The 12682-nt window shown below is 39.2% G+C and overlaps 1 protein-coding gene across 4 annotated transcripts in view; it reads left to right on the forward strand.

Moving 5' to 3' along the window:
- cyfip1 (cytoplasmic FMR1 interacting protein 1) overlaps positions 1-12682 on the forward strand; it is a 247007-nt gene that overhangs the window by 106476 nt on the left and 127849 nt on the right. For 3 of the 4 annotated variants that reach the window (XM_068033252.1, XM_068033256.1, XM_068033254.1), the window contains 7 exons: positions 3065-3212; positions 5179-5332; positions 7630-7786; positions 10980-11076; positions 11245-11321; positions 11407-11515; positions 12375-12494. In XM_068033252.1, the coding sequence (XP_067889353.1) occupies positions 3065-3212; positions 5179-5332; positions 7630-7786; positions 10980-11076; positions 11245-11321; positions 11407-11515; positions 12375-12494 (862 nt within the window). Of the gene's footprint in view, positions 1-3064; positions 3213-4626; positions 4775-5178; positions 5333-7629; positions 7787-10979; positions 11077-11244; positions 11322-11406; positions 11516-12374; positions 12495-12682 lie in introns of all 4 variants that reach the window. The other variant, XM_068033255.1, reaches the window with a different exon arrangement.

A 12682-nucleotide genomic window follows, 5' to 3' on the forward strand; every position in this document is an offset into this window, starting at 1 on the left:
TGCAAGCTGTTTTGGGAATATTTAGATGGATAAACCTTTTCAGTTGCTGTAATTTTCCAGATAGAGTGTACAATTTTGGTTTACTTTATCAAGCAATTAAAATATCCAGATCTACTTTTTCCTCGATATAAGTTATTGTATTATTGTAATTTTATTTTATAACTTTGAAAACTAGACAGTGTTGCTTTTGCCAGTCTTCTACAGAAGCATTTAACTCTGGGTGTATTCTTTGTGTTAAAAATATTGATAAATGACAAATGAGATGAATAATTTCCCACTTAGTATGTGTGACAGTTGCAACCTTGGGCTGCAATCTATACTTGCGGCGGACATAACTTTGAGGAACCGCCACGATATTAAACGCAAGAGCTCATTTAAATGGCTGGGCAGAACCCCCCCCCCCCCCCCCCCCCCAACAGTCGATGATGTGGAGAAAGCGGATGGGCCTTCTCCGGCAATGGCGTCAGCTGCCTTTGCGCAGGTGCTGATGCCATTTTTAAAGAGCTTCGAGTCCTATCGTTACATTTAAATATTTGAAGGAAAATAGATTTTAGAAAATTAAATTAATTGACCTTGCCCCTCTCCCACTCCCCCAACAACCACAGATTTAATTCCTTTTCCTCTTTCCCCTCTTTTTCCCCCCCCCCCCCCCCAACCCACCCCCACCACTGCAAAATACTTACCTTGTGCACCTGACTTCTTGTTGCGAATGGAAAGCGGTTTCCAGTGGCATTCCACATGGCTCAGTGTTTGGTCCCTTGATGCTTTGTGATATATATTAATAATTTGGACTTAAATGTGGGAGGCAGGATTTGCATGTGGGAGGGAAATTTGCAGATGACACAAAAATTGTCCATGTAGATGATAGTGAAGAGGATAGCTGTAGACTCCAGAATGATATCAATGGTTTGGTTGAGTGGGCAGAAAAGTGGCAAATGGAATTCAGTCCAGAGAAGTGTGAGGTAATGTATTTGGGGAGGGCAAACAAAGCCAGGGAATACACAATAAACGGGAGGATATTGAGAGTAGTAGAAGTAGTGAGACATTGGAGTGCATGTCCACAAGTCCCTGAGGGTGGCAGGACAGGTAAATAAAGTGGTGAAGACGGTATATGGAATGCTTTCCTTTATTGGTTGAGGAATAGAATACAAAATGAGGGATGTAATGCTGCAACTGTATAAAACACTGGTTAGGCCACAGCTGGAGTATTGTGGACAGTTCTGGTCACATTACAGGAAGGACATAATTGCTCTGGAGAGAGTACAGAGCAGGTTTACAAGAATGTTGTCAGGGCTTGAAAGTTGCAGCTATGGGGAAAGATTGGATTGGCTAGGGTTGTTTTCCTAAGAACAGAGGAGGCTGACGGGTGACTTAATTGAGGTGTACAAAATTATGAGGGTCCTAGATAGAGTAGACAGGAAGGACCTGTTTCCCCTAGCGGAGAGGTCAGTTACCAGGGGGCAAAGATTTAAGGTGATTGGTAGAAGGATGAGAGGGGACATAAAAAGCTTTTTCACCCAGAGGTTGGTGGGTGTCTGGAATTAACAGCCCAGATCGGTGGTGGAGGCAGAAATCCTTAACTCATTTAAAAGGCACCTGGACATGCACCTGAATGACTGTAACCTGTAAGGCTACGGACTAGGTGCTGGAAGATGGGATTCCATTGGGCAGTTAGTTGTTTTTTTTAACTGCCGCAGACATGATGGGCTGAATGGTCTCCTGTGCCGTAACTTTACTATGGTTCTATGCACCTTACCCCCCCACCACCAAAGTTCATAAACTTCAAACGTCACCCGTTCCCACCATCCCCTACACCAATGAAAAGACTCTGATACTGCTCACCCCAACTCCTGCAGTGAGAACCGTAACTGCTCTTTTTCCCCCCACCCGCCCCACCAGTGTTCGGCTTCAGATCCCCGATTGAGGATCCGAAGGCGTGGGAGTGCTGGCCACCAGCACCAATATTGCTCTGAGACAGACGGCGGGAGCGCAAGTGTCATTAATTCCTTAATTTAAATTAATTTACATATGTCAATTTTGCTCCCGTCGCCGAGTGGTGGGGAGACTGCCATGAGGCCCCCCCGCCGCCGGCAATATCGGGCCAGGCCTTGCCAGCGTCGGGTTCCGTCGCAGGCCTCTGCCAGAGGCATTTTCCTGCCCCCCGGTCACAACCCCCGACGTTGGGGGCTTTGTAAAATTCGCCCCTTTGTGTTCCTTGGGTTTGAGTAATTAGAGGTTCAAATGTGATTTTTTTTTTTTACTTTTTCAAATACTGAAAGTGCTTCTGTTCTACTTTATCAATTTTAAAGTGTTCCTTTTGAACGTTTCATAGAATCATAGAAAGTTTATGGCTCAGAAAGGGTACACTTGGCCCATGGAATCTGCGCCAGCTGCGAAACAAGCCACCCAGCCTAATCCCATAAAAAGATTACATCAGGAATAGGAAGGAAATAGCCTTTTGATTAAAGCAAAAGCTCAGTTGTGTGCTTTTATTTCACTTGTTGCCCCTGCAGAAAGGGTTGTACTTTGTAGTAATTATTTAAGAAATTATTAAATGAATTAATAATTAAGCAGCCTCCAGAGTGTGAATGTCTAGTTTGTCTTTGTGAGCAAAACTGGGCACTGTACTTTGTGTAGGATTTGGTGTGATGTGATGTGTAGAGTGTAACAAGAATGCAGGCTTTTGAGCTGTGCATGATGAATTTAATATTTTATAAACTAGTACCCATTGTCTGCTGTAAATAATATAATGCAGTCAGGTGTTTAGGTTGAAGCTCGCTTTACTCTGCCCCAAATAATAACTTTTAGCAGTGCAATTTTTTTCTTCCTACATCTGTCCCTCCTTTTCTCTCTGGTGAGTTTGCCATAAATTGTGTAACTTGGGCAGAAATGTGTAGAAAATTACCATCTGTGACACTTTCTTGTTGGCTATCGTCTATGATTTGGTAGTGTCATTTGGTACCATAACTTTTCATAATGTCTTTCTCCCCATTGTACAATTACATGGGACAACCAAACAAAAATGTATTGTTGGAACTGATGCTTTTGTCCTATGTCTGTCTAGTGTTCTTCAAGCTATTAGGAAGACTATTTGTGATTGGGAGGTTGGACAAGAGCCGATAAATGATCCTGCGCTGCGAGGAGAAAAAGATCCAAGAGGCGGCTTTGACATCAAGGTTTCCCCCAGGGCAGTTGGACCATCCAGTACCCAGGTGTTTCTTCAATGCAAATAAATCTCGTTAATCTCTGGTTGAAAGAAATTAATTTGAAGTCCAAGACAAAAATGGAAATTGAGTTCCAAATTGAATATGAGATTGCCCAGGAAGGCTGTGGAGGAGGGTGTTAGTAAATTGATGAAGAAGCTGGCAAAGGGAAGAATTGAGGATTCTGAAACATGGAGTATTGTGTAGTATTTTTAAAACTTTGGAATTGGACAGACCTCAGACTGGATGTCTTCACGTGCTATAAATTTTTATCTTCCTATTTGTTTTAAAAGTAGTCATCTCTTGATAACCTCAAAAATATATTTTGAATTCTTGCTTTATGATGAGCTTTGTTTACAGCTTGTAACCATTTAATCAGTGGTTTTAGGCACAGGTCAGTCTGCTGAATGAGAACCAAGATAAAATGTGTGCTGAGCAATTGTTTAAATCTTTCCTTGTGAAAATGAGAGGAAGGAATAGCTAGGGCTTAAAGTTTTGCTGCTTTGGGTTCTCTTGAATATTCCTTGATAGTTTATATAACATCTTAATGTGGCTTTTTACTAATGGGCTTTAAATTGAAATTATGAAAAGTGTGTGTGTGTATGTATGATATATAGATATATATATATATATATACATGCATACATAAATTTGTATCCAATTAATGCTCTGTTTTGCTTGAGCTGCAATCCAAGTTATTAACGTTAAAATCCTTAACCAAAGCAGTTACTAACATAAAATGCTTAACCTTGGCAGTGGCGTTTCTTTGGCTGGGCAAGGGCGATCAGTTAAGTTTTAGTTATAAGGTCTTAAAGTAAGCAGTCAGTAGAATTTGAATAGTTACCACTTTATTTTCTCCCTAGCTATTACTATGTAGTTTTTTTGTTTTCTGAATGTGCAATTAGAAAATATAATGGTACACCTTCATGCTTTATGCATTTTTGTTGATGTACCTTATACATGGCACATTTTGGTAAGGGTGTACAGTTGAGGGTAGCTTCCAGACAATCTGAGAAAGTTGCACTTGTATTTCCTATGAGTTTTAAAGGAATTTTGCTTCCCTCTGCAGCAGGCATCTTGAAAATGTGAACATGGTCTCTATCCATTCTTTCCTTTTAGCATGCTTTAATAATCATTTTAACGACTCCTGCTCAGTTTCTGTTTCTTGATGGGAAAACACCAAATAGACCAATTGCCATTAGTACAGACAGGTTAATTGATTTTCCCATTCAGACCCTGACAGCTCTGTATTTTAAGAGATGCTGTCCTTTAAGTGTAATTTATGTTGCTTGCTATAGTTGCACTGCGGAACATTGTAGTCCTAACATATTAACCAAATTCTTTTCTGTTCCTACTTAACCAAACTCTCACTCTCTGCTTTTCTTCCTAACTCTTAATGCCTGCTTTTGCCAACTGGTTTTAGTTGTACATGGTGCGTACCATGGCTGAGTCATTGCTATCTGGAGAGCTAGCGAAGCAGCTAAAATCTCTGGGATTGGACAAAACACTCAGTGCGATGAACACTTTTCTGAGGCGCTCCTACATCTATCCAACCATTTTAAATTTTGGTGGTAAGAAGAAAGCCTATTTTATTTTGTTGCTGAAAGAAAGTCAAATTGTTCCATCATCTAAAAGTTGAATATTCCATAGAAGAAAAATATAAAATTCAGTTGAAATTAAGATGGGTTGTTCCAACATAGCTACCATCCCTGTTTTAAATGGTTCAACCCCATTTTATATAGGTGCAGTGTGGAAATATATTATCTTTTTAAAAAAAAAATCAATGATGTGATTTAATGCAGTTTGGTTCAATTTTTGTTGCATCTGAAAATGTGTGATGGTGGGGGGATGTTTAATAGGAAGTTCTTCCCCCCCAAATTGGTGGAACAGTTAGGCTTTCTCCATTAAATGTATAATGACTAATGTGCCCTTTACTTTTTCTTTTTTTTTGTTTTACGTTTTCGTTTTGGTGTAGCTCTACATGGTTAGAACTATGCTAGAGTCCCTCATTGCTGACAAAAGTGGCGCAAAGAAAACCTTGAGAAGTAGTCTTGAGGGCCCCACCATTTTGGCGATAGAAGAATTTCACCGGCATTCATTCTTCTACACTCACTTGCTCAATTTCAGTGGTAAGATATCGCTTCCACAGAAGACAGCGGGGTGGGGACAGACTTGTATTTTGACCTTGTGCCATTAGAGATGTTTTTATTTATTCTCTAACCTGTTCATGGGAGAATATGAGGGAATGCATAGAAAGTGAAATAAATATTTTAATTACAGGATCACTGAAGTAACATTCAATTCTGTTGCTTGGCTGTTATGGAAAAAAGTTCCATTTTTAGACTCACTATGCCAGCATAAGAAATTGGAGCAGGAGTAGGCCATAAGGCCCCTCAACCCTGCTCCGCCATCACTACAATAATGGCTGATCTTCGCCCTCAGCTCCGCTTTCCTCTTTGGTCCCCATCTCCCTTGATTCTCTTAGAGTATATGGATTTTAATGAGTTTTAGAACTGGAATCCTTGACGGAGCGAAATTTTGAAGTCTGTTGTAATATCCAGCAACACTGAAATACCTTAGTTATAAACTATTTTTGGGAAAATATGAAAGCCAATAAAACTTGCTCTTGTTTGACTGTATTTGGAAACTCAGATTGTCCTTCTGTTTGTTGGAGATACTAATTTCATGGTTATTCAACAGTCCATTTGTGTTTTTTGATGACCACTTCCACCACCCCCCTATCCCACCACACCCAAATTTTGGCTTGTTTTATTGAATATATTTGAATTTTTGTTTTGAAATTTCACCACTTACCCAAGATATGATTAGATCTTAGCTGAACTATTTGGACTTAAGCCCCTGCATTGAAACCAAATTATCCATTTATCTATTTGGTAGTTGCATTGACTGTGATATCTATCCAGCAGCAGACCTGACCAGGAACACTTGAATTGTGTCACTGCAGATTGGATGAATATAATTCCTTAGTTCCAAGTGTGCATTTAGTTACTGTAGATATTAATTTTAGAAATATTAAATTAATACAACTAAGGCAGCTGTACTGTGAGTTAAGAAATTTAAAAGGCAAGATACATTTTCAAAGCAGGAAAAGAATGTTTTCTGGTTATCAAAGCTTGAATACGAGGACTGTTCTAATAATTTTAGTCTTGCGTTCAGTGGTAGCAAGGAACATGTTTGTTCTGTGGTGCATGGTTGATGGGAACATGGCATTTTAAACAATAAATAGCCTCTGAAGAGGAAATTTATCTATAAAAATTTCTAATCTCAGGTTGAATATTGCAGCCTGAGGTATAAACTATTGTGTTTGGGCTCATTGTGCTTAAATTATATCTTGTGGTATCATATGGACGCAGGAGCCATCTCAACCTTTTTGTTAAGGAAAATACCTGACAAGAAAAATTGCATATATGCATTAAAGGCGATCTTCAATGGCTGGATAAACACAAGGTGTGATTTATTCTTACACTGCATCAGCTCTTTGCATTTTTGTAACATTTGTGCTCATTTCAAATAAAACTCAGATGATTGATCATCAGGATATGTAAACTTTGTTTCTTGCATTTGACATACATTTAAGTGCTGTTTCCCACAAACTGCAGAGAAGCTAGAAGGACATGAGTTCCAATATTTGATACTTGTGTCTGATTTGTCTCAGCTGGAAAAATGCTGCTCTTGGTCAGATTGCCGTGTGCAGCATCCAGTGTCGGCCTTGATTCCATCTTGATCCCGTCAGGAAAAGTGCCACTGCTTTCCCTTTCAGTTGCATTTTAGTATAACTTAATGTAACACAGAGTGACATCTGTAGAAAACTGCTTGGTGTCTGCAATCACCTTCCCATCAACCATGAAGGCTACAAAAATAAGACTCTGATAAATATAAATAAATGTTGGTTTTTATGTATCCATATTTTGGAATTGGATAAAAGTGTCTTGTTGTAGCTACAAAATAGTTTACAAGGGATATTTGATGAAAAGTATTTGGCAAGTAGCAACATCAAGTCTAGTAAAAGTTTGAGATAAATTTTGTGAAGCTTTCCTTTTTAACCCAAGTTATGTAATTTATATAATGCTTCAGTTCGCAGAATTATAGTACATTGACATATGATATAAAGAATACACTTTATATGAAGTAAAATTACTTAGCTGTACATTGTTGCTACCTGTAAGGATTTTTTAACCAACAATGCTAACTTATTTTCTTTTAATGTTAACATTTTTCAGCAAATTAGTTAATTTTGTTAATCAGATTTCACTGTCTTGCAAACATTTTTGAAAAAAGCTTTGAAGAGTGCACTACAAGTATGTTATGACTTTCTTATCATTATGAATGTGTAATTTTCTATTTGTGCAAATTTATCTCTCTTTGGCAATTCGTTCATTTGTTGTCTCTGAACTTTTTCCTTAAGAAACTCTTCAGCATTGCTGTGACCTGTCTCAGCTTTGGTTCAGAGAATTCTTCCTTGAATTAACAATGGGAAGAAGAATTCAGTTTCCTATTGAGATGTCTATGCCCTGGATCTTGACTGACCATATTTTGGAGACCAAAGAAGCTTCCATGATGGAGTAAGATTTTAATTAATTTCCTTTTCATTGCACTACATATAATTTTTTCCAGTTAATATTCAGTGTATAAATGTGTTTTATGTTTTATACTCATACCACCACTGGCACCCAACAATATTAGAGGTGAGCTTCAGCCTTCAGTGATATCCTAGGCTTAACCTTTTTTGGGTCCCGCGAGTTGGACCAGCCCTAGATTTCCAGCATTTTCTGTTGTATTGCTGTATTGTGTTGTTACATCAGATTTTTGCAGTACTGAAAGAACTTGCAATTATCTTGCCAAGGGAGGTGAAGGGGGTAGAACTGGATATGGTGCTCTAAGGAGGAGAAGGTGCCATAGGAGTAAGAGGAATGACCAAGGTGTAACTTGGTGACAATAGAAAAACATTGACATGTCTTATTCAGTGAATTCAATGCTGTTTTATGCTCCCAAATCTATGCCCATCTTTCCTGGAACTCCATGTTTGAATTCCTCCAATCAGGTTTCCACTCCTGCCATAGTACCGAAACAGCTCTTATCAAAGTCACAAATGACAATCTATGACTGTGACAAAGGTAAGCAATCCCTCCTTGACCTGTCTTTAGCCTTTGACCATGCTATCCTCCTTCAACGCCTCTCCATATCATCCAGGTGGGTGAGACTGCTGTCATCTGGATCCATTCTTATCTATCTAATTGTAGCAAGAGTATTACTTGCAATTGCTTCTCTTCCTGCTCAAGCACCGTTACCTCTGGTGTCCCCCAGGGATCTATTATTGGTCCCCTTTTATTTCTCATCTGCCTGCTATCCCACGGTGACATCATCCAAAAGCACAGCATTAGTTTTCATGTGTACACTGATGACAGCCAGCCCCATCTCACCACCACTTCTCTTGACTCCTCCACTGTTGCTAAACTATCAGGCTGCTTATCCGACATCTAATACTGACCGAGCAGAAATGTCCTTCAATTAAGTTTTGGGAAGACTGAAGCCGTTGTTGTCGGTCCCCACTGCAAACTCCATTCACTAGCTACTGATTCCATCCCTCTCCCTAGCAACAGTCTGAGACTAAACCAGTCTGTTCGCAAGCTCGGTGTCACATTTGACTCCAAGATGAGTTTCTGACATTTTGACACCATCACTAAGACTGCCTATTTCCACCACCATAACATTACCTGACTTCCTACCATTGTACAGGCTTTTGGTGAGACCACATCTGGAGTCCTGTGTGCAGTTTTGGTCTGCACATTTAAGAAAGGATGTACTTGCACTGGAGACAGTACAGCAAAGGTTCACTAAATTGGTCCCTGGGATGAGGGCATTGTCCTATGATAGGTTGAGTAAATTAGCCCTATCTTCTCTGAAGTTTAGAAGAATGAAAAATGATCTCATTGAGACATACAAGATTCTAAAGGGGGCTGGATAGGGTAGACACTGAGAGATTGTTTCCACTGGTCGAAGAATTTAAAACAGGGCACAGTCTCAGGATAAGGGGCCGATCATTCGGGACTGAGATGAGGAGAAATTACTTCACTCTAGGGTTGTGAATCTTTAGAATTCTCTACCCCGGAGAGTTGTGGATGCTCCATCATTGAATACATTTAAGGTTGGGATAGACAGATTTTTGGTGTCTCAGGGAATCGAATCAAAGAATATGGCAAGCAGGCAAGAAAGTGGAGTTGAAGCCTAAGATCAACCTGATCATTTTGATTGGCGGAGCAAACTCAATGGGCTTTATGGTCTATTCCTGCTCCTATTACTTGTGTTCTTTCCCCCTGCTGCTGAAAACTGTCATCATGCCTTCATTACCTCAAGACTTGACGATTCCAATGCTCTCCTGGCTGGTCTCCTACATTCTACCCTCAGTGAACTTTAGGTCATCTAAAACTGTTGCCCATATCTTAACTCGCAACAAGTCCCTTTCACCTATCACCCTTGTGCTTGCTGACCTACATTAGTTCCTGGTCAAACAACATTGTGATTTAAAAATTCTCATCCTTGTTTTCAACTCCCTCCATGGCCTCGCCCTTTCCTACCTTTATAATCTCCTCCAACTCCACAACCCTTCGTGATATCTCTGCTTATCCATATCTGACCTGTTGAGCATCTCCGATTTTAATCCTTGACTGAGCAACGTAAGGAGATATTGGGGCAAAGAGTTAGGTTTTAAGGAGCGTCTTAAAGGAGGTAGAGAGGCAGATAGATTTAGGGAGGGAATTCAGAGCTTAGGACCTCCACAGCTGACGACATAGCTACCAATGTGAAACAATGAAAACTGGGGATGCGCAAGAGAGAGTTGGAGGAATGCAGATATCTTTGAGGGTTGTAGGGCTGCAGGAGGTTACAGATGGAGAGGTAAAGGCCATCGAAGAGTTTTCAAACAAAGATGTGAATTTTAAGAGGCATTGCTCAACCAAAATGCAACATACTCCATCCATTTTCTCTCTTATATGCACTCACTTGCTCTATGTATTGCGCGCTCTCTCATGATGCGTACCTACCAATAGATGAATATACATATGGTCTTTGAGCTTATAAGACTGTCAATAATAGCACCATCTCTGGTAGAAAAATCCCAGGATTGACTGCTTGACCTTTTCTTTAATGGGCTTAAAGCTTGAGTAAAGGACTTCACACATTTTAGTTCAGTGTGCAAATTGTTTGCGATGAAAGATGGAGAACCAATGTTCATTTTCTCTTTTACAAAATTAGGAAATGGGCACCTCTTGCATCTGCCAAACTTTGGTGAGGGGATGGAATGTTACTGAAATTCTCAACTTTTTGCCTTTCACAGTTTTATTAGAAAACATAATTATGGAATTATCTGGTAGTATAGGCCATTTTAATGCTTTATTTACACACTTTTGAGCTTTTAGTAAAGCCTTTTTTTTTAAAGCTACTGATTTGCCACTATTCCCAAGTAATGTATTTTGTTACTCTTTGCTTTATAGGGGGGGTCTCAGAACGTGGATATGTGCTGCACTCCAGCCTGTCAGTCCATTGTACTGAAACTATGCAATGACATGGATAAAATAGCAATGTAGATTTGGCAATGAGGGATTTTAATTATATCTGTATATAATTTTGCTATAATCTATTTAAATTTTAATTACTTGTCTTTTTAAAATATTTTAATTCACCACACTTCTAATACCATATTATAGTGAGGTGTGTTTTGAGCAATCCTCTTCAACCATAACAATTTCTTTTTTGTAGATATGTATTATATTCATTGGACCTTTACAATGACAGTGCCCACTATGCACTTACTAAATTCAAGAAACAGTTTCTTTATGATGAAATTGAAGCAGAGGTAATTATTCTTGAATTTATTCCTTTAAAACTGTAATTTTTTTAATTTAGTTTTTCAATCATGGATTTCAACATTGATGTTGAGGTTTTGTATATTTGTGTTGAATTTTATTGTCCAAATTCCATGGCAGATGGTAATTACGGAACACTTGTGCTCTTTTTATTTTAGGTGAACCTCTGTTTTGACCAATTTGTATACAAGTTGGCTGACCAAATATTTGCTTACTACAAGATTCTGGCAGGAAGGTATTGGTGAAGGCCATTATTCAGATATTATAAAACATGTATGCATTGAATGTATTTTGCAATATCATCTGTACAACTTTTATAGCCTCCTTTTAGATAAGCGGCTGCGAGCAGAGTGCAAGAACCAAGGAGCTAATATACCAACACCTCCATCGAATAGATACGAGACATTATTGAAACAAAGACATGTACAGGTGAGAGTTCCTTTTTTTCCCCATTACTGAGACACTAGAGTGAAAGGCCAAACCCCAGACTGCGCAGTGGGCGGCGCAGTGGTTAGCACCGCAGCCTCACAGCTCCAGCGACCCGGGTTCAATTCTGGGTACTGCCTGTGTCTGCGTGGGTTTCCTCCGGGTGCTCCGATTTCCTCCCACATGCCAAAGACTTGCTGGTTGATAGGTTAATTGGTCATTATAAATTGCCCCTAGTATAGTTAGGTGGTAGGGAAATGTAGGGACAGGTGGGCATGTGGTAGGAATATGTAATTAGTGTAGGATTAGTATAAATGGGTGGTTGATGGTCGGCACAGACTCGGTGGGCCGAAGGGCCTGTTTCAGTGCTGTATCTCTAAACTAAAAACTAAACAGCATTAAAGTTAAAAGGCGAATGATAGACAAGATAAAGCTAAGGCTCCTCCAAAGATAGTTTACTCAGCAAAAGCTTGCCAAACCAATAACTATGCAGATTGTATGAGCTGGTGTAAAATCCGAAAGGTTGCATTAAATAGCATGAATAGAGACTCAGTAATTCAGAATAAAAAAATAACTTATTTGGTCAGCTGCGTTTATGGATCATCAAAATAGTTAGCAAGTTTATTTTTATAGCAAACTCATTTTAGTGCATATTTTATGATGTTTGAAGATATTCTATAATACTTGTACATACGTGGTTGTAGCGGGCAAAATGCTAGAGAAGATTGTGTTAAAACTAAGGTGGAATGTATCGATATGATTAAATTGCTCTTACTGAACTAGAGTTAAGAATATTACATTTCTGCACTGTTTTAGAAAGTTGTTTTAATCATGTTAATATTTTAAATCTCTTGGATTACAGCTTCTTGGTAGATCAATAGACCTGAATCGGCTGATCACTCAAAGAATTTCAGCAGCAATGTACAAATCGTTAGAGTTGGCAATTACACGATTTGAGAGTGAAGACCTCACCTCCATTGTGGTATGTGTGCTGAATCTTAATGAATTGGAGCTCTCTTTAGGTATTGAGATGTTTTGTCCAGGCAGAGTTATGTCAGTTTAATTGCCAAATAGTCATTTGGTAGTACAGAATTTGAGTATTGCTGAAAATAGAGATGTAGTCGAAGCTTTTCCTCTTGCACTCATCAGGACAATCCGTAAGAATACCAA

This window comes from Heterodontus francisci, chromosome 6 (assembly GCF_036365525.1).
Source record: "Heterodontus francisci isolate sHetFra1 chromosome 6, sHetFra1.hap1, whole genome shotgun sequence".
Classification (NCBI taxonomy): Eukaryota; Metazoa; Chordata; class Chondrichthyes; order Heterodontiformes; family Heterodontidae; genus Heterodontus; species Heterodontus francisci.